This window comes from Chelonia mydas, chromosome 1, assembly GCF_015237465.2.
Source record: "Chelonia mydas isolate rCheMyd1 chromosome 1, rCheMyd1.pri.v2, whole genome shotgun sequence".
NCBI classification, from domain to species: Eukaryota; Metazoa; Chordata; order Testudines; family Cheloniidae; genus Chelonia; species Chelonia mydas.
In genome coordinates, this window is record NC_057849.1 from 256,688,375 (window position 1) to 256,710,097 (window position 21,723).

Genomic DNA, 21,723 nt, shown 5'->3' on the forward strand with positions numbered 1-21,723 from the left:
GACAGCCAGTGATCGGAGCCCAGGGGTGGCCAGCGAGTCCATGCCCCTAACTAAAGACGTGTGGCTTCCAGGGGGGCTGTGCGGCCCCTCACAAAGCATTGCCCTGTCCCCATCTCCGCGGGCGCTGATCCCGCCCCTGGCGCCCCTGCCTGCAGGCTGGGTGGTGCCCCGGGCTTTGGCCCCGAAGGGCAGGGGCTGCAGCAGAGCTCGGTAGGCGCCGGGGAAGAGTCGCCGGACCAAGCCCGCCCCCAGCCGCGGCTCCACCAGCGGGGCGGGCGTCGGCCGCGGCCAGGTGAGGCGGCCCCGCCCCGCCCCGTCTCCCGGCCCGGGCGGCAGCGGGTGAGCGGCGAGCATGGCGGACTCCCAGCTGATCTGCCTGGACGACACGCACGTGAACGAGACGGTGACCGAGGCCCAGGCCAGGTTCTACTACAGCGAGGAGCAGCGCCGGGCGCTGGAGGCGCTGGTCGCCCAGGGCGAGCCGGCCTACCGGGAGCGGCTGCGGCAGGGGCAGCTGCGGGACTTCCTCTCCAGCCGCGAGCTGCGAGCCCTGCCGGCCGGCTGGCGCGGCTACGATGCGCACCTGGAGGGCGGCGGGGCCGGCGGCGAGGGCGTCTCGCTGGCCTACTGGCCGGAGTGCTCCGACACCGAGGTGCCGCCGCTGGACTTGGGCTGGACGGACAAGAACTTCTACCGGGGCATCAGCCGGGTGAGTCTCTTCACCCACCCCTGGAAGGAGGAGAACGCGCCGCACCTCAAGCAGATCATTCGGGAGATGATCCAGCAGGCACAGAGGGTAGGTGTGTCCCCTCCCCGGGTCACTGCATCACCCCGAAGCACCGAGAGGGGGCCCTTCCCCCTGCGGGCTGCGGCACTCACACGCCCCCACCGCCCCCTGGTGCTCAGTCTCCTGGGGAAGCGGATCTGCTTGGTGGCTTGTTTCCATTGAGCTCCTCCTCTCAGAGGGCAGCAGCGCTTAACTTTGTCATCCGCTGAGCCACTTTTCTTGCACGTCCTGTGAAGAGCGTGATTACTGCAGGGACAGGCGCTGTCCTATAGAGCTTCACGGTAAAGGATTCTGGGAGGCCTCTGGGAAGGAGCTGACATACAGTGCTTGAACTTGAGGGTCATCCTGGATGGAAAAAGTAGAGGAGAAAACACCCCAACAATAAATCGATTTTCTTTCCTTGCTGTGTCAAATAGGAGACAGTTAGTTATGGGCCCCCAGGATCTATAACCCACTAATGTCCCATCCAGCATCTCATTGTATTCAGTCACTTTACTGTTAATCAAAAAATAAGTTTTGCCAAAGTGACTCCATCAAGAATCTATATCCAGGACTGGATACCCCATTGTTAATGGGGTTTTATATCAGCTGCCCATTTTGTACTGTCAGTTTGAGTCAGTGGCTCAGACAATCACATATTTAGAGTCTCTTTCAATTCTCTCTCTCTCTCTCTCTCTCTCTCTCTCTCATATGTAGGTAAAACTATTTAAACTCTGTAAATTCAGATAGATTCGTTTCTTGATGGATTTCTAAATCTATAGTTTAGTGGTTGAATGCTCTCTTAATCCAGTCTTGATTGCTAAACAGTTGGATTTGAGACAACATATAGCTGTATTTATCTTTTGGGGGCAGAGAACTGTTGTTAATGTTCTCTGCCAAGAAAACAAACCAATAGGAAGACTCCAAAAGTTTGCATGGAACATGGATGTATCAAGAGTATTTCTCATGTCAGCTGAGCTGAGCCTTCCAGGAAAGAGATCCCACTTAAAATGGCTTCTCTTCTTGCACAGGTTTCCTTTGGTGTTGGCACTTTCAAAGGTGTCAAATGGGGAGGCTACTTGATCCCTCCCCTTCCCTGCTGCTTTTCTGTGGGTAATGGGTGCCATTTGGGTCTCCCCATATACACACATCTCTCGCAAAGATTTTCACAGTGAATCTGCTATGTGAGACAGGATATGAAGCAGTTTTCTAAAAAGATTCCCTCTTCAAACTACATATTCCCCTTCTTCCCCCACTCTGAATAATGAAGGCCTGATTAATTGTTCACCTGCACCTTACATAGTCACATACCAATGCAAAGTGGCTGTGAAATGTTTTTATTCTGAGTTAGTAGCATTTCACATCTATTTTGCACTTTGCACTGGTGTAAATGTCTAGACAAGGGGCAGGGTGGTGAGGAATTGGGCTGTTTCAGCCTCTGTACCTGAAGGCCAAAAGTGGCCAAAAGTTGTTGGGGTTTTTTTGTTTTGTTTTGCTGACTTGGACAAACTGAAAACCCTGTGCTCCTCCCAATGCAAAGGTGATTGCATGGACATTTAATGGCCCTGTCTAGATAAACCTGCCTGTCATGCTCATGTGAACTGACCTAGAGAATATTGTTGTAGCCATGTTGGTCCCGGATCTTAGAGACAGAGTGGGTGAAGTAATATTTTTTTATTGGACCACTTTCTGTTGGTTAGAGAGAGAAGCTTTCGAGCTACACGGAGCTCTTCTTCAGGTCTGGGAAAGGTCAGGTCAGCTAAATACATGGTGGAACAGCTTGCTTAAATACCCCAAGAGAACCTGCTTCAATACAGGGGGGGGAAAAACATCTGTCACCCCTATTTGTCACCCTCCACCCCACCCTAGAACCCATATAGGGTATCACTAAACTATTACAATCCATACTCAATGGGGACCACATCCTGAAAGAAATGTTTCCTAACCCCTCCCCCATCGCCTCCCCCTTCTAGCCTTCTAACAACTCACCAAGCTTCTCAGACGCAAGCTCATCACAGACCAGGAACCATGAGCTCAAAGCACCACCAGACCTTGCCAGAACATCTGCAGGTTTTGCATCTGTTATATCTACACCGCTACAATGACCATTACCCCCCACGTCACACCTTTCAAGATCCGTGGGTCCTACATGTGTCTGTCCATAACATGTGGTGTACCTCAAACAGTGCACTAAATGCCCCCCAAACAGCTATGCGGATGAAACCAGATAATCACTATGCTCTCAAATGAACTCGCACAGAAAAATGATAAAAGATTAAAATACCAATTACCAATGGGCGAACACTTTTCACAAAACGATCACTCCATATCTGACCCCCTCAGTCCTTGTCCTCAAAGGAAACCTGCACAAGACCTTCAAAAGAGGAGCCTGGGAGCTTAAATTTGTAACTTTGCTAGACACTAAAAATCATGGTCTTAGGGGCAGCTTCTTTCTCCCCTTGCAGAGGGCGGCTGAGCAGGTGTTGATAACACATGGCACATTTCTAAGGCTTATCGGTGTTTTACAAAGATTAATAAATGAAGCCTCCTCACCACTGTGAGGTAGACTAGTATTATCTTGCCAATCGTCTACATGTCCGCAAAGAGTCTGCCACACCTGTGGCACTACAGAAATAACTAGCCCCATGTTATGGATAAAGATGGTGGGAAACTGTGGTAGGGGTTGCCCCGCATACTCTGAATTGCTCTTTGTCACTTTTCCAGGTAATCTAGGGAGATCATCACCAGGTAACCCTGTCTGCATCTTCCCTATGGCACAGTCATTGCCAATTTGTAAACAGTGATACGCTATTTGTGCCAGCATTACAAACATCCTGGAGCAAGTGCCACATGGTGAGCATTTGTCACCTATTTTCAGAAAATTTCAGGGCCGTCATTTGTTTTCATGAGTATATCCCATTCCTACAGTTTGCCGGGGAACCAGGGCCCAGCATTTATTTGAGAAACCAAGGCATCATTTTTGTGACGTTAGTTTGTTTACCAAGGCAAATGTAAACAGGTGACAGTCCCCACCCAGGCTAGATGTAGAGCAGTCCCTTTTCTGCCTGGGCATCACAAGAGGAGGGGTGGAATGTAATAAAGATTTCTGCCCAGAGTGCTGGAGGAAGAGATGATGTACAGGAGGTGCAGAATGTTTCTCTCTCGCTGTTTTGTTCTTGGTCTTGAGGCAATTACTGTGGAGCTGGGAGTATTTTGCCCTCCCGCTGCCACTGTTTTAGTCTAGCTTCACCTTTGCACCAGGAACTCCAGCCCAGATCCTATCTGATGACAGGGCAGTGTTCTGCCATTAGCTGGCCATATTTGGCCCTGTGTCACAGAGGTGGTTGTGTGTGTAGCTTATTCACTCTCTGATCACCTGGGGCAAATATGTGTAGCTAAGTATGCTGGAAGCTGTCTGTCTTTTAAGAACAGAACGGGTCTGGTGGAGCAATGGTCTTTGGCAGTGGTAAGTCCCTGTCTATACGGTGAGAGTCTGCTGTGGCAAGGTTTGGAGCATACAAGGGCAATCTCTTTCCCAGATTCAATTTGCCTCTCTAGTGAGGATTATTCACCCTGCTGTAGTTACTACCCCTTGCAGCCTGAGTTGGACCTCTTCCAACCTTCAGCTGAAGGAAAGGGGCTCTTCTCTGCACTAAGCTGGGAACCATACTGCCTGATTGGGTTGAAAAAGAGTTTAAAATAGTTTCATGCTACCTCTGTTTAACACAATGCTGCTGGCCATTGTGAACGGCGCCCATGGAATTTAAACTTTATTCAGACAACTCTGTTCCCAACCTAGTGTAGGCAGAGCGCCTCTCACTGCCCAAGTTTACATGCCTGCCATAAATGAATGAGACCAGCCTCCTGTGGTGATTCATTCACAGCCTTCCAAAGGCTGGGGAAAGTCTTTCAGGAGAAAGAGGCAAGTTGGGACTTGATATTTCTAGTGTTTTAAAACGGGAGAATAGGGTAGGGTGTGGACTACAGAGAAAAGCCCTTTGAGATCACCTTCCCATATTGTAAAGGGTGCCAACAATCTTCTTGCTTTGTAATTACCTGTAACCATTGACTGTTCAGGCTTTTGTGAGTTTAACAGCATGTTAACGTAGTCTTTTGCTTTTTTTTTTTTTTTTTTTAATAAATTTTGTGTTTGGAAAAATGTATCCTGTTGGGCATTCAAAGTGAAAGGGGGTGGGGAGGATATTTGTAGCATCAACAAACGCAGAACTGAATGCCAGACCATCTCTGTTGTTATAAATATGAGCAGGTGTGTTTGAACCCCCTAGGTCAGATATAGAAATGCATTCCTTGTGAACCCAGCCCAGGTAGGAGAATTCTTAAGGGAATCTGTGGAACAGAAAAACAAAATCCCACTTCTCCCCACACCCTTAGTATTCTGTCTCCTCTGCCCACAATTTCTCTGGCCCCTTGTGCTGAGCAGGTGAACCTTGGTTTTCCAGGGTCTCTTCACATGTAGGTAAATCACTGTGAGACAAACATGGTGGAGAGGTCTCACAGTGGAGGTGAAAACCAGGCAGCTGGCTGTGTTGTTCTTCATGCCTCTGATTAATATGCAGCATTCCCTGGAAATGACAAGAGAGCTCCCAACAAGAACTAACAAACTCTTTCCTTGTACATGTGCAGGCACTGGGAGCCATGCCAGGAAATAATGAGATTACTGAATTGTGTTCAGACATGTGTTTCTCTCGCGCTTTAGTTTGCCTTGAGTATACTCTCTACCCAACTGGCCTGGCACCCAGACCCTTTTGTTTTATATTAGGAGTGAGATGGGGACATGCAAACACACTATCTCTAATACTGTATTTTACTTGCCTCTCTTTCTGCCCGATCCTTGCTTCCCCAGATCATTGCGGTGGTAATGGATCTGTTTACAGATCGGGACATCTTCCAGGATATTGTGGATGCAGCATACAAGCGCCGGATCCCAGTCTATATAATCCTGGATGAGGAGGGTGTGAAATTCTTCCTGGAGATGTGCAAGTGTATGAATCTCAGTAGCTTCCAGATCCAGGTAATATACTGTGGTACAATGGAGGCCATGTCAACGGTACAGATGTTCCGGTGTAATGCCCAGGTGTAGACACTTGCTACGTCAGCAGAGGGGGATTATTTGTCAATATAGCTCATTTTTTTTCAAGAAGCAGTAGCTAGGTTGACTGAAGAATTCGTCCTTCGACTTAGCCGTGTTTACACCGGAGGTTAGGCCAACCTAACTATGGTGTTATGGGTGTAAAATTTTTCACAGCTCTGAATGATGTAGCCTGGTTGATTTAACTTTTCATTATAGATCAGGCCAGAGCTTAAAGGGCCTTTGTGTCTCCAACAAGGGGCTGAGCTGCTGCAGTTCTGGGGTGGATCAGAGACTGTTTGGATGGATAGCTGAGTCCCTTCTAGTTGCAATGTGCTCTGGTTGGCAGAGGGGAGCTGGGGACAGGAGCCATATTGGAAAGCAGGAGAGTAAGAAAATGGTTCTCTGGTGCTGAGTGGAGCAGAAGAAGACAGAGGAATGACCTTAGAGGGGGAGCTCTGAGTAGGAAGGGGCCTGAGGAGGGTTTGTGCCTGACTGACCTAAGCATCCCTGATTGGAGAGAACTTTGTCATGGAGAATCATGTGCCTCTGGAGCAGGGATTCCAACTGATCTAGAACCGAAAGGTCTCAGTCATTCTCTGACTATTATTTGGGCCTGTAGATTTTGTTTGTCTGAATGTTATCTAATTCTGTCTCGTTACTTTACTGAACTCACTTCTATTATCTCCGCCAGACTGAGACTAAAGTTCCCTGCTAATTTTGTGACCCCAATATGTGAGTGCATGTTTTCCTGGGTGAAGGCATTGCATGGGAGGCACCCCAGAGGCTCTCCCAATGGGAGTGCCTGCAGAGCTTGCCTCCAGGGTTTGTGGGTAGAGGTCACTAATTTTTGTGCACCACTGCTCAGGCCTATACACACCAAGGCGGTGTCAGTTACAGTATGTTCATGTACCAGTGTCAGAGAACTGGAATAAAGGTCTGGGTCTAGTCTACCTGATGAGGAATAGTGTGTGGGCAGTAGGAAAATTTTCACATTAAAGAGAGAGAGAGACAGACAGGTCCCCTTCATGTATATACCATAACCTGCTGTGAGGCCATGACCAGCCTGCTTTGATTCCTAGCAGGAAATCGCTGGTCATTGCTCAGGGTGAAAACCAGGTCTCCTGTGGCTGAAGTAATTGCAAAGCAAATTCAAATACAAAGAATATGGTTTCCTGAAGCCTGAGTGTGGTAGATAAAAACAAGGCTTCTACAACCAGAGGTTTCTAAATGGATACAAACTGGAGGGTTGAGTCTAGCTGAGGTCTAGGCTTGTCCTCTGCTTTCTTTTTTCAAAAAATGTGTAATGGCTACACTCCCCTTTTATACTTAGCTTCCTGCTGCCATTGGGGGAGACTTCAGTTCTTGAGTTCAGCCTTATTCCCCCATGAATGGGCTTCACTGCCAGCCTTGCAATGAAGTCAGATTTCTGATCTCCTTCTCTGGGATAGTAGTTTTTACTTTCACTCAGCTAAATAGCAGGTAGCCATATCACCTTTTGCTGGGTTTTCCTCAGATCTTACAGGTTAAGCAGGATCAAGCTAGATCAGTACTGGAATGCGAGACCTCCAAGGAACACACAGGTTCTGCAAGAAGTGGTGGTGCCGATGACTGAATAGATGGTACTTTCCCCTGTGTTCACATTGAACTAAGGTCCTAACATGGTAATAAGGGGGTGGTCTGCTGCTGGAAGTGCCATCTTCCAAGTGAGCTGTAACACCGAGATGCTGATTAGTTGCAGTCGTTAAATGATCCCATAGCACTCTGATTTTTTTTTTTTTTTTTTTTTTTAACTCTTAAGAAATGTTCTGGCCGTATTTTAATTTAGGAAATTACACTCTGCTTCAACTGGATATTGTATTCTTTCTCTTAGGGTACATCTACATTTGAGCTGGGAGGTGTGATTTCTAGCTTAGCACCTAAAAATAGCAGTTTGTCCACAGCAGCTAAGGCGAGTCGCCTAAGAACATACCCAGGGAGTTGGACGAGATTGTACTTGGGGCAGCTAACTTGAGAGGCCACCTAGGGTGATGCAGATACACTGCTGTTTTTAGGTGATAGCTTGAGCAGAGCTAGCATGGATACGTCTGCGCAAGCTGGGAATCGCACCTCCCAGCTCAAATGTAGACATACCCTTAAAATATTTAATAGCATAGTAGTGCTCCGTCCTAGAGGTGAGTACATTTCAGTGGAGGGATACTGTTCCCTCTGTATAGTTTATTTATCAATCTTTAAATACCCTGAGATCTTTCAGGGTAAGAGACGTTATAGAAATATATGTTTTTGGAGATAATTGATGTGGTATAGTCACGACATCGCATGTTGTTTGTGTTTTCTACAGATGAAGCCATATCGATATAGCTTTGTCTCCACACTGTTACAGGGTATTTAGGTGATTTTTGTTGTTGTTGTATTTTTCTACTCCCTCTGTGCACATGTAAAGAGTCATTTTTAGATCACAGTAATTAAAAGAAAATCAAATTTGAATTCTTTTTACCAAAAGCAGGAAATGCAATGTGCAAATCCAGTGAAACCTCCACTTGCTAAATACTGTTGTAACACGGCTGGCTGTGTGCTCACACAGACTGCTCTAGACAGATTGCTTCCTGGTAAAAAAAAGTCACATAACCTCTTGTACCTTTTTTTGACTGATGTGAAAAAATGAGGTCATTCTGTTTGCAGATCATGGGCTATTGACTAGCATACAGCAAAATCCCGGTTGGTTAAATAGGAAAAGATCTTCAGTGGAAAACCAGATGGATAAAAATGTTATAATAAACACCGGAGAGGACACCCTTCTTCTGGTGTGTTCTCCCTGACCTGCATTCAGCATCCCATGCACGTGACTCACTATGAGGCCTTGAGCAAGTCACTTTGACTTTCTCAGGTCCCCCGTCCATGACATAGAGTAGTAATACTTATGGGGTATTGTGGTGGTTAATTAGCTAATGTCTGCACAGCACTTCAAACATACAAGAAGTATATGATTGCAAGTATTCTAATTTATTATTAGTCAGAATTTGTACTGATACTGCAGCATTTCTATTGAACAAATACAACCGATATGATGAAGAGATTAAAAATTACATATTATATTCAGAAAACTAGGATTTTAAAAGAATTCTGGATTTCTTTGGTCACAGTAAGTTCACCTATGGCTGGAAATCTAGACTGGTACAGCCAGGGCCACGTGGTTCTTTAACCATATGACATAGGTCGAAACAGCATAGCACTTGTTTGTTGTTGTACTGTTCTTGTATGTTATGTGCAGATAGACATCTGACACTAAAAGGCATATAGCCTTAAGTCAGCATTTTTCTAGTCTACTTAGGACATTAGTACAACTGACACTTATACCACCAAATCTCTCAAAGAGGATTCTGTGGTCTGTCATGCCCTCTGATCTCTTTGCACTGGCCAGAATCCTTCCCAATCCACTACTAAGGAGACGAGTTCTCCTCTTACTGTAGCAGGAGGAGACTAGGAAACCTCCATTATGGAAGGCCAGCGGAATCTCTCCTACTGGAATGTTCCAGAAAATTGGGATGTTCTCTCCTCTTGTTGTCTCTGATAATAAAATTGTCCAGACTTTTAATTTGCCTCCATTTACCAAGCCCTACTTTATCACTATGACAACACAAATGAGACCAGTGCCTGAGGCCCTGACTCAGGTCTCCATTTCAGCCCCTTTAAATTAACACCAGGTGGATCTTCCCGTAGGAGAGTCTCCCTTCCACCATCCTCCCAGCATAGGAATATGCAGGGGTTAGGAGTTTATGTGGCCACAATGCACTGTTCTCTAGCTAGTCTAGACTGGCAGAGTGGCTTATGGGTGATTGGGGGTGGACCCAGGATTCAGAGAGTGCAAAAATGTGACTGTTGATTCACTCCCCCTCCTGGGCTGGGTCTCCTGAGGCTGCAGCTCGGAATTGGGGACTGAGGATCATTTTCTTCCCTTAGATTTTGAAAGCTTTGTCCCACCTGCATTTTAGACTTCTCAGTGCTGGGATGAAAAGGAGAATGGGGCAGGCAGAGTTGCAAGCACATTTAATGTATTGGACAGGCCTACAGATTGATGGAGGAGAGTGACCTGTATAGAAAATAAGTGACCAGCTGGGACAGACAGTGGAAGTACATTCTGCCTTGGATTATCCCTTCTGCAACTTTTCTGAGTTCTGTTGGCCAATGTGAAATAAGCTCTAGCATGCAGTGAGGTGAGGTGAGATGAGATGAGATGACTGGGGTGGTGGCCCCTGGAGCTGCAGGATTATCTGATTCTCTATATGCATGATTTGTTGTGACTTGTTTTTTCACCTTCCTGTTAGAACATCCGTGTACGTTTTGTGACGGGAGTTGGGTTCTATATGCCATCAGGGAAGATCAAAGGCACCTTGGCCTCCCGGTTCCTGATGGTGGATGGTGAAAAAGTGGCCACTGGGTCCTACAGGTGGGTCACTCACCCAGGATATGCCCATGTTCTTTGTATAAGGTCTACCCCATGCTTTACCTAGGGGAGGTGGGGAGCAGCCTCCTTTTTTTATTCCCTAACAGTTGGTCCAGCAAGGCTGCTGTGTCCAGTTGAGCTCTTTGTAGATGTCTGATGTGGGATAGAGAACACAGAACTAACTTTTGAAGGATAGAGTATCCCTGTGTCAACAGAACGTTCCACTGAATGAGAGAATTCCTCCTCCTCACCAGCCAGTGGCCAAATGGGATTCCCCAGCATCCACTGTGGCCAGTTTGCTATCTAGATGAGGTTAGCAGGGCAGCATAGAGAGCCCTTCTGCCAATTCAGCAACAGCAGGTTAAGTGTGGTTATCAGTGTCCTTGTCCAGATGGGGGAACTGTACTTTAAGGTGTCACAGCTTTCTCTACGAGATTTGTCCACCTGTACAATAAAGAACAGACTTAAAAATGTATACAGTGCCACTCAAGTGGGTAAGATACTTGTCACATGGTTGCAGTGTTGTGTGTTTCTGGATGCTGAGAGTTCAGGGGTGGTCATTTGGGGGTTGGAGAGGTGTCAGGTCTCCCTATCTCCATGCAAAAATCTAACAGTGGCTTCTCTCTGCCAGTTTCACTTGGAGCTCATCCCACATCGACAGAAACATCCTCCTGTTGTTGACGGGGCAGAATGTGGAGATGTTTGACGTCGAGTTTCGTGAGCTCTATGCCATCTCTGAGGAGGTCAATCTCTACAAGGAGCTGAACATTGCTAGCCCTTTTAATTCAGGAGCTGGGATATCGGTGCTTCGCTCCTCCACTGTGTCTCGTAAGATGATCAACCCCAAGTATGGTCTAGTGACAGGGGCTGCCCCTGGTGAAATGTTCTGGGCTTCACGCCAGAGGCAGGAGGCACAGGAGAAACTGGAAAGGAATGAGGAGGAAAGTGAGTCAAAGAAGCGGCTGAATCAGTTTCTGAATGACTTGATCACGGTGGAGCAGGTGCTACCAGAAATTCTGCCACCTCTTGAGAGCTTGGGGAGAGAGAACCGGAGTCCACAGAGATTGCTCTCCTGGTTCCATCGGGGTCTGAAACATAAGTCCAAATCCAGGGAGTCCATTCGCGACACCAAAAAGGATGAGGAAGCTAGCAGCTCTGTTACCAATGGGGAAACCAACTCCAAGCAGGGTAAGAGGTTTGGCAGCGGCTTTTTCAGCAGGAAAGCTAAACGGCCCCCCGTCATGAAAACTGAGGCCAATTCTTTTGCCCGTGAGGGACTCTCAGGAGAAGAGTTTGTGATCGTGAAGGCGGCATGCGAGGACCTGATCAGCTTCAGCCCTGTCAGCATTCGGAGTAGTGTGGGCACCTCAGGTAAACCACCTCCACCACAGTTCCCCTGGGCTCCCCCAGTGCAGGCACATGAGGGCAGCTCCAACCATTTCTTTTCCTCTCTGCCTTAAAATGACACAGAGAGCAACTGAGGCCAATGAAATAAAATCATCTTGCAGGCATTTTTAAGGGGAAATTTTGTGAGACTTGCACTTCTCATGTGACTTCCTTTGGTGGTCTGGAGGTGGGGAGGGTGAATCTCTCTCTTATTTCCCCGTGTAAAAAGGTTCCAGGCACAGGTACTTTGCTCCCCAGCTGGAAGCAGTGTTAGTGGTTCATAGCCCTCTTAGGTGCTAGCAGAGAACCTTGTGTTGTACTTGAGGGACCCTTTTGGCAGTGCACAGTTGCACGGACAGGTTTTAGACATCTCCTACCACCTAACCTACTCAGCTTTACTTGACTGGTTATAGAGTTACTATGACAAGGTTATGGCGGGAGGGAAAACAGAGTGGGGGAATCCTACATAATCTACTCCTTTTCCATCCCCCCCCCATCAAACGTGGGGGAGATCATCATGGAATTAGAAGCTAGGGAGTTATCGCAACATGGCCATGATCAGTGCTTGCGACATGTCCTTCAGTGGCTTTGTCCAGGTTAGTTTTCAGTGACTCAAGTGAATTCAGAACTGGCAAATCCCCTTCACATGCTAGTTCCTGAAAGGTTTAGATGTTGACAGACTGGAACAAACCTATAGACTATCCAGGCTAGTCCCCCTCTCTGACAGTGACCCATTGTGGATGCTGTGGAGAGAGTTGCAAAACCAGAACACATCATATAGCAGGGGAATAAGTTATGTTAGGACAATGGTCCCCAAACTTTTTCGGTCACCCCCACCCCCTGTTACCCAGTCTGCTCACCCACCTTCCCTCGGAGCCATGGTCGGGGCTGGAACTGCGGGTCAGGGGCTGCAGCTGGGGGCAGGGCCGGAGTCGAGCTGGGGGGGAGCTCCCTCCCCACCTGCTTGGGGGGGTGTGCCCCAGACCCCGCTGCACCCCCTGAATGTTCCTCTGTGCCCCCCTAGGGGTTATGCCCTACACTTCGGGGACCTTAGGTGAGTAATTTCTTCCTGACCCATCTTAACCAGGGATCATTCTATGCCCAAAAGAATGTGAAATGGGACGTTTGGTGTGGGGGAGGAGCGGAGATTTGTTAAGCCTGAAACTGCCATTTTTAAAAAATGGAACGAGAGTCCAGAGACCAAGAAAGTGAGGAGGGTATTGGGGAGAAAGATGCGATTAAAAAACTGCCATTGGTTGGATTCTTAGAAATATTTCTGCTGAGAGAGAGAGATTTAAATCCCAAAGCTACTTAACACAGATTGAAACAAGATGAGAATAGTCTAGTCTGGGCCACAATAGATCCATTTTGGAGGGCACCCTTAGAATTTGGGAAGTTGGGAGTGAGCCCTCCCCTCCCCCATCTCAAGTGACTGCATATTCTCTGCACAGATAGTATATGTTAGATACTCTGCTGGTCCCCTTCCATGGAGATTGGAAATCTGTAGACTTATTGGAATCAGATGGGTTGACCTAAGGGCTTTCAGTACCCTCTAGTGACAAAACTAGAGAACTGTTGAGTCTGTTTCCCACCTGTCTCTCTAAAGAGGCAATTTAAAGTGATAGAGATCCTATATTTCTAACCCCTGACTCTAGCTGTTGTAAAATAGTTCTCCCACCACCCTGTCACTCCCACATGTTATTTCAAAATGAGGTTGTTACTTTTCTAGGGCATGAGCTGTGTCTTCCTATCAGTACTGTAACTCAGTGGCTCTCAACCAGGGGCAAATGTATCCCTGGGGGTATTCAGAGGATCCCAGGGGGGTACATCAACTTATCTAGATATTTGCCTAGTTTTACAACAGGCTACATAAAAAGCACTAGCAAAGTCTGCAAACTAAAATTTCATGCAGACAATGACTTATTTATACTGCTCTAAAGACTATACACTGAAATGTAAGTACAAGATTTATATTCCAATTCATTTATTTTATAATTATATAGTAAAAATGAGAGCATAAGCAATTTTTCAGTAATAGTGTGGCTGTGACCCTTTTTTGTATTTTTATGTCTCATTTTGTAAGCAAATAATTTTTAAGTGAGTTGAAACTTAGGGGTATGCAAGACGAATCAGACTCCTGAAAGGGGTACAGTAGTCTGGAAAGGTTGAGAACCACGGCTGTAAGTCACCTACCACAATTTGGGGTAGTATATAAATAATGAGATGGTAAAAAAAAAACTCACTCAAAGTTTATACTTAGTATTAATTTATAAAGTAAATGCAGCAAAAATCTTAGAAATCTAAAGTCAACAGCAAACTTGGTGGCCATGTGGGCAGCCTACATTTTGAGGGGTTTTTTGGGGGGGAGGGGGGCATAAGTAGGGCAGTCACCCTGGGTACAAACTTCCAGGTAGCATTCTGCCGCTGGGCTTTTTTACCTCTGCTCTGATTGGCTGGCCCTTTTTTTTTTTTTTTTTTTTTTTGGCTTGGTGGCTGGGAGTGGCTGGCAAAATAGCTAGGGTCACTTCTGCATGTGGGTCTCTTATTTAGGTTTATACAAATAATAAAGAGGTGCTGGTTCAAAAGTGTAGGTGACCTGACAAGTGGATCTAAGGGAGTGTGAATATAAGGGTGGAGGAGGGATATAACTTAAGCATTGCCTTAGAATTTGGATCACAGTCTCTGCCCCAAGATGCTTATAGTCAAAGAGCTTGATCTTGCAACCTTCTCTAATCAATGTGGCTACTCCAAGAGTAAGGTTCAGGCCCCAAGGTAACGCTTGAGAAGTGGGGACTAGGGGGAAAGAGGAGAACAAGGGGTACGTTAATAAGATCATATGGTTTCTTTGTTAGTAACATGCTGCTTGAGGGTTTAATAAAACTTCTTAGGCCTGGATGTGGAGTGGCATTCGTGCTTCAAGAAAATGTGAGGCACTTCTTACTACTCAGATAACTTCAGGGCTGGCTTCATTTTAAAACTCCAAGGGTGGCTCGATGTCGGCCTAAGTGAGGAATACTGCAGTTCTGTGTTTGAGGCTGGAGGGGAAGGTTGGAACGCAATCGAGGTGCTTTGAATGCAGTTGGGTGCAATTATCCAAAGCTTCACACTTTGAATTAGATATATGTGTTTTTTAAAGATTCACGCAAGCATGTATTAACCCTTTGGGCTTCCCTGTGCACACATCCTCTAAAGTTACTATTAATTATATTTAACTGTAGAGACACATGCCATGGTACAAATACATAGAGAGACCAGATTCCCATTGCTGATATTGATCACTATCTGAGAGAAACTGTCCTGGCCTCTGGCTCATGCTCAGTCAATAGTAAGAAGGGACAGAAGTAAGCTTTGTGGCAGGACTTGAAAAATCTTACTGGCTGTTTACATTCCAGAAGACTATACCAGAATTAGATACAGCCAGAGATAGATACAAAGTGTGTGGGTTGTAGAGACCTCACCAGTGAAGACTGGGGGTAATGCCATGATCAGAAGCCTAGCCTCCACTTACTGGGATTTCTGCTAGGGTGATGTCCCAGTGTATACTGCTTGAGGACTTCATTTTTAATAAAAGTGTACCCCCTGGATCTTGAGCAGCCTCCCCCACCAGCATCTTCTGTGTTGAATGAAATACATCTAGTTTAGCTATCAGCTGCCTAAGGGGGATAGGATAACTTTACAAGTATTAAAGGGTTCAGACATCAGGGAGGAGAGGGAAAGAAGGAAACTGTTGAGAGTGGTGGCCAGGGGATGATTAGGAGTAATGGAATGAAACTCAGAACATGACTATTTAGGCTAGATATGACACTTAACTGTGGGTTTATTACACCCCAGACTTGTGTCTGAAGAAAAGTTTTGGGAGCCCCATCACTCTGGGCATTTGAAACTAGAGTGAGTAAAGCACTGCAGAACATATTGTAGGGACTAAGGCTGCACTGCTTAGGTGGACAAGCTGACCCTGTAGCCTTTTTTCATCTCTAACTTTTTGGAAGTGTCCCAAGCAAACAGTGACCAGGTCTGGCCTTTCTTGCCTTCTGTGAGCTGAGGAGACCATAGTTCAGGCTGTCATGCTTACAGACCAGGAAATAGAGTTCATTTCTCTAGTCGTTGTAAAGCTTTGTCATCTTTTGTTTCTGGAGTCTGCCTTTTTTTGGGTGTCTCCTGATTTCACAGTTAGAAAGTGAGATGGTTCCCCCCTTCTCGCTCCCCCCCCCCAAAAAAAGAGGGGTGAATGTGGGTCTAAAACAAGCAATATAATGAGAGAGAGTTGAAAGTTGTGTGCTGAAAGTTTTTTTTATAAAAATCTTTATTTTATTTTTTTAACCTTTTTATTACAGGTAAAATTAACCCAAACTCTCCCACAGGGGATAAAAACAAACAGTCAGCCTGTGTGATGTCTTGATCTGGAAGGAATGTCAAAAGAATTGAAGACCCCAAAAGAGCATTTGATGGAACGTATGACTTCTTACCTATTTGAAACTTGCAGAACTTGTTCTCACACAAATGGTCTTTCAAACCACTATAAATGTCCAGGAAGCAGCTTGCACCTCCAGTGAAAGCACACGTGTTGCATAAAGCATAAAAATGTGGATGGTTCCTATGTAACGATTAGCGGTGAAAGTGTTAATGTCAATATTTAACTGTGATAATTGGAACTCGGAGCTAAGCCTGCATTGAGATGAATGCAGGGGAGCTTCCCACTTCTTAATGCAGCTATTTCAATCTATCTAGCTACAGACTCAAAAGGACATCATTTGGGAGAAAATTGTGAAATCTGCAGACCAGGTGGATTTTCCTTGTCCATGGATTTCTATAGATTTCTGTTATCAGCAGGGACAGCTAGAAGATTCAGTGGATGAAGAAGGTGTATTTGGCTGGAAGAGACCAGGGGGTTAGTATACTAGCTCTTCACTTTGTCATAAAACTAACAACTGAGCTGAATGATTTGGTAATAATTTCCCCTCAGGAGAAGACGAGGTTTGGAATATAAGGGAATGCTTCAGACCAAGATCAAGGTGCGTGTAGAGTCCCAGGCCTGGGATAGCAAGGAGTGCTGCAAGATTTTACAGGGCCACAGAAGATTAATCATAAAATCAGTTTAATCATTAATTCCGTGCCATCTTGGTCTTAATGGAAAGTGAGTAAGTAAAGGGATACATCTTGAAGGCTGAAGGAAAGATGGGTGAAAGTTTCAAACATCTGGCTTACTTTACATTTTTAGTTAACCTCCCCCTTCCAAATACATAAAAATAGAGGTCCCCATCCCATAAATATATGGAGACACCAGTTATTGTGCACACCCTCATTGGATTCATTCAATATTTGGACTAGCATTTTGTCCTGACATGTTTGAGTGAATTTTTGCCATGCAGATCACCACAACATGCTGCCTTCAATAAACCCTCAGTGATTTGTAAGAAAAATACATCATAATGGTAAATAACCACCTAAATACAAATAATATATTTGTACTAACACATTATTGAACACAGCAAAGGAAATATGGTTTCTTTAAAGAAAATGAACAAAGTTCAGCACACATTCCAAGAACGGCCATATTGGGTCAGACCAGTTGACCATCTAGCCCAGTATCCTGTCTTCCGAGAATGGCCAATGCCAGGTGCCCTAGAGGGAAAGAACAGAGCAGGTAATAATCAAGCGATCCATTCTCTGTCGCTCATTCCCAGCTTCTGGTAAACCATCCCTGCCCATCCTGGCTAATAGCCATTGATGGACCTATCCTCCATGAATTTATCTAGTTCTTTTTGAACGCTGTTATACTCTTGGGCTTCACAACATCCTCTGGGAAGGAGTTCCACAAGTGGACTGTGTGTTGTGTGAAGAAATACTTCCTTTTGTTTGTTTTAAACCTGCTGCCTATTAATTTCATTTGGTGACTCCTAGTTCTTGTGTTATGAGAAGGAGTAAACAACACATCCTTATTTACTTTCTCCACACCAGTCATGATTTTATAGACCTCAATCATATCCCCCCTTAGTCATCTCTTTTCCAAGCTGAAAAGTCCTGATCTTATCAGGGGCGGCTCTACCAATTTTGCCGCCCCAAGCAGTCACCGCCAAATTGCCGCTGCACCCGGAAGAGCAGCGGAGCTGCCGCCAAAGTGCCACTGCGGGACACGGACTGCCGCCCCATTCTGAATGCCGCCCCAAGCACCTGCTTGGAAAGCTGGTGCCTGGAGCCGTCCCTGGGTCTTATTAATCTCTCCTCATACGGAAGCCTAATTGCGTCCTGTCCACAGCCTATGCCCTGCCTGGAAGTTGCTCATTGTAAGCAAATTTCTTTCTATCAGCAGGTCTGGTTCTCAAATACCATGATGGTGGGTTTGGTATAAGAACATGAATGGAATTCTCTGTCTCTACCTACTTTTATTTATAGGGACAGCAAACAGTCATGAGCTGCTGCACTAGGCATGTGCAGTATATTTAATATCAATGACAAGTGAACTGCTTCTACTGCTGGACATGCTCACAAGAACCTCATTTGACCTTAAGCTGGCCATGGTATCTTTCCCTCATTCTACTGGGTATGCTCACTCCAATGTAAGTTGACAAAGTGATTGCCAGTCAGTCTAGCCAGCCTGGGAACAGACGGTACCCCTGCAACTGGTTCAAGCAACTCTAACCTAACAGCAGCTCTTTACAAAGCTTCCCCTTCCCAGTAACACAGCACAGTTAGCGGTTTACACCATCACTTAAACACGTGAATAACTTCATACATGAGTAGTGCCACTGAATTAAGCAGGGCTACTCACATATGTGAGTATTTCCAGGGTTGTCTGACATGGCTTATAAACTGAGTGGCTTAGTTTGTCTTGGTTCTATTCTCCTCCTCTTTGTTTGGAGATTTTTCTCTTTTTTTACTTGTATTTGTTTAACTTCAATCTCTGATAAAGTAATTGTTAACCATGGCCAGGATTGCTTCTCATACACTTTCTAATTGGTCAGACGGTTGTCTGACTTCAAGTCCGTGGTGCTTCCCTATTCTCCGTGACCAAGTATTGTTTTTTAAAATGTGGTTTAATAAATACACTAGCTAATTCACCTAACAACATGATGATTTAAATAGTCTTGTATCTGGTTTTGATCAATATATTTTAAAGATCTTCATTGCTATCCACATATCTTTTTCTTATTTTTCTGATTAAGACAGACTTAAAAAGAAATCAATACCTCAGCCATTCTTTTGCTGTTAATGTCATTCCTGCCTCGCTTATTAGTGGACTGAATTTCTCTTTGGTATTACTTTCCCCCCAGATATAAAAACCCTTATTTCCTTTATCCTCACTGGCTAACATAATCTTGTTTTACTGTACTTATTTTTCCCTACAGATCTTGTCTGACTGTCCATTTTTGTTTTGTTGTCACACTCAGCTTCCACATACAATTTTTGGTCTGTTTTTCTTCCAATTTTTAGTAGCCTCAGGAATTAGTTTTATGCCTTATCTCTGGAGTCTGATAGGACTCTTCAGCCTTATTACACACAACTAGATAGTAATAATATTTATTATATTTCTTAATTTCCACTAAACTTGCTGTCTTGCATTCTAATGCTGCATCTTCTGAACTGATTCCTCAATGTCAGTGGAACGTTTCTGGGATGCAGACAGCCCAGCAGATCCAGGCTATCTTCTCTCAAATGCAGAGTTGAATGTTTCAGAACACCGGTTACTTATTTCTACATTGCAAATAAGTCTGGTTGTTCCCATAGCAATAGGTCTGTGCATGGGTGAGATAATCATGATGTATTCTGACCAACCGTATTCACTGTGGTTTCTCAAGGTGCTTGGGGAATTCAGGGCCTGCAACTTGTGAAATGGATCCTTGCCCCTCTGATGGATGAAATGTAGTTGGGAGGCGGAGCAGGGACATGTGCAAAGATAGTCAGCACCTCGTTAAGGGAGGGCAAGGTGGCAGCAGTTCTCAATGAGCCTAGACTGGGCTCTTGTTCAACAAGCCATCTTTTGATGCTGATATTGCCAAATAGAACCATGTATCTAACCTTCCTTTTTGGGAAGATTATTTGAGAAGATTGTGGGGAAGCAACTCTAGCACTTTTTGGAGTCTATTTCCTTAACCCCAGTCAATCCCGTGAGAGTGCCTCAACTCTGGAACTTGCTTCCTCTTTGGTCCAGCCAGAGTTCACTGATCTTCCTGGAACATCATGAAGCTGATTCTTATGCACAGACTTTGCCATGGGATAACAAAGTTGGGGCTGTCTCTCTTTTCTGGGAGAGACTGAGTCCTTTGGTTGACACTGTGCCAATTTGTTGTACATATTTGTGTCTTTAATGTGTATATTTGCCAAGAAATCATGAAAGATGCATTTTATGAGTCAAATAAACAAATTCCTAACATGTTACATTCAGGTAGCTTGTGTTCCTTGGTGTTGCTTTATTCATTCTCACAATTTCAATAACTTCCTTTCTATGCATAAGTTGATCAAAGCTGGGGTATTTTTGGTTTGTTCGTTTTTGTCCCCCACCTCCTTCCTCCCGGTCACAGCTACTTTCTTGGATCACATTTTATATAAACCGTACAACATCCTCCAAACTCTGCACTGCAGGAGAAAGAGCAGCTGTGTGAGTATCTGATTAAAAACTATGCTGTAGTGTATTATTGCACATAAGTTGTACAGGCAGCCATTATAACTACATATATGAATTGTGCATTAGTGCCTCCAAGGTGTGCAGGTATCTGGAATAGCCACACAGCTTCTCATGTGGTGTTCTGCCTAAGGCAAGTGGGAATCCACTGTGAGTATGTACCCTGTCGTGTGTTACTGTCAGCACAGACCTGGTGTTGAAATCAGAAATTTGTTTCCAGGAATTTTTTTTAGACTCTAACCTTATTCCCAGCGGATCCTCTCTTCCTTCCCTCACTGCCCCTTTGTCAGAGATTAGACTTGCCTTCCGTGCAATATAGGAAGATCTTTGACGGATGTTTGGCTGTATTTGTTAACGGATGTCTGAGCAGTTAAAATTCCCCATGAGTACAGTCCCCTGTGGTTTCAAGTACCTTGAGAGTTGCTCCATAATTTTTTCATTCTCGTTCTCTTCCAGTTGGGTAGGCTGTAGCAGATGCCCACTTCAGGTGTGTGTTTGTTTTTTTCCCCTTTTTCATGCTGCTGTCTTCGTGGCTGAATTGCATCTTGCTGCTCTTGACAAAGTGCTATCCTTTCTTCCCTCTTCATCTCTCCTATGTAACTTGTACCCATCAGTAATGACATTTAATGTGAGAGTCAATCACCCCATTGCCTTTCAGCTATCCACACTAGATCATAATTGCTGATGTTTAAGTAACTCTTCAACTCTTCTTCCTCATGAAATACTCTTTTTATTCCTGATTACATTTTGCAATGATTCTATTGCCTGTCTGACTTCTGTATGTTGAAGGACATGAAAAACTACTTGAGATAAGCAAAAGCTCCTGTCTGTGTTTTCAAGCCTTCTTAGCAATCGTTGCCAGTTCACAACTTGGGAGGCGTGCACCCCTTGTGTCTAAATGGCAGTAGCCTCATCCAGTTTCCTTGTCATAGAAAGCATATCAATGCTCTGTGAACCCCAAACTATCTATATCTACTAGCAGCGCAGCCATCAGTTGGTTTTCATTGTCCGTTTTCTTCACTTGCACTCTCCCCAGTGAGTATCTCCAAGAAAACCAGTAATATTGACCTAGTCTTTCCTTTTCTTCCTCACTCCCAAATACCATTGTTGGATTTTTTTTCCCCAAATTTCCTTAAACTTTTGGTAGGTTTAATCAGAGAGCATTCCAGGAGTTAATGACCTCTTCATGTCAGAAGACCCTATTTGTCCTCAGTCTGCAGAGGAATGCAGGACTACTCCATAGTGAGAGCTTTGGGAAAGCTTGGATCACAGGTGGTAGGAGGCATAGGATGGAGAAACCTACAGCTGTAGCCGCCAGGCCTTTGTGCCTGCAGCCAGGCTGGGAAACATTTTGCCTAACTCTTAGCACAGCTCTAACTTCTGATCTTTGTTTTAAGTTACAAATGTTTCTCTCTTCT

General features: G+C 45.1%; 1 protein-coding gene across 1 annotated transcript; it reads left to right on the forward strand.

The window, feature by feature from the left end:
• The first annotated feature begins 264 nt into the window (after positions 1 to 264).
• On the forward strand, positions 265 to 20,060 carry FAM83F (family with sequence similarity 83 member F). Its single transcript, XM_037882073.2, has 5 exons — positions 265 to 796; positions 5,631 to 5,798; positions 10,181 to 10,302; positions 10,931 to 11,670; positions 16,020 to 20,060. The coding sequence occupies exons 1-5, from the start codon at positions 353 to 355 to the stop codon at positions 16,082 to 16,084; spliced, it is 1,539 nt and encodes a 512-aa protein (XP_037738001.1). The 5' UTR covers positions 265 to 352; the 3' UTR covers positions 16,085 to 20,060.
• Positions 20,061 to 21,723: the final 1,663 nt, after the last annotated feature.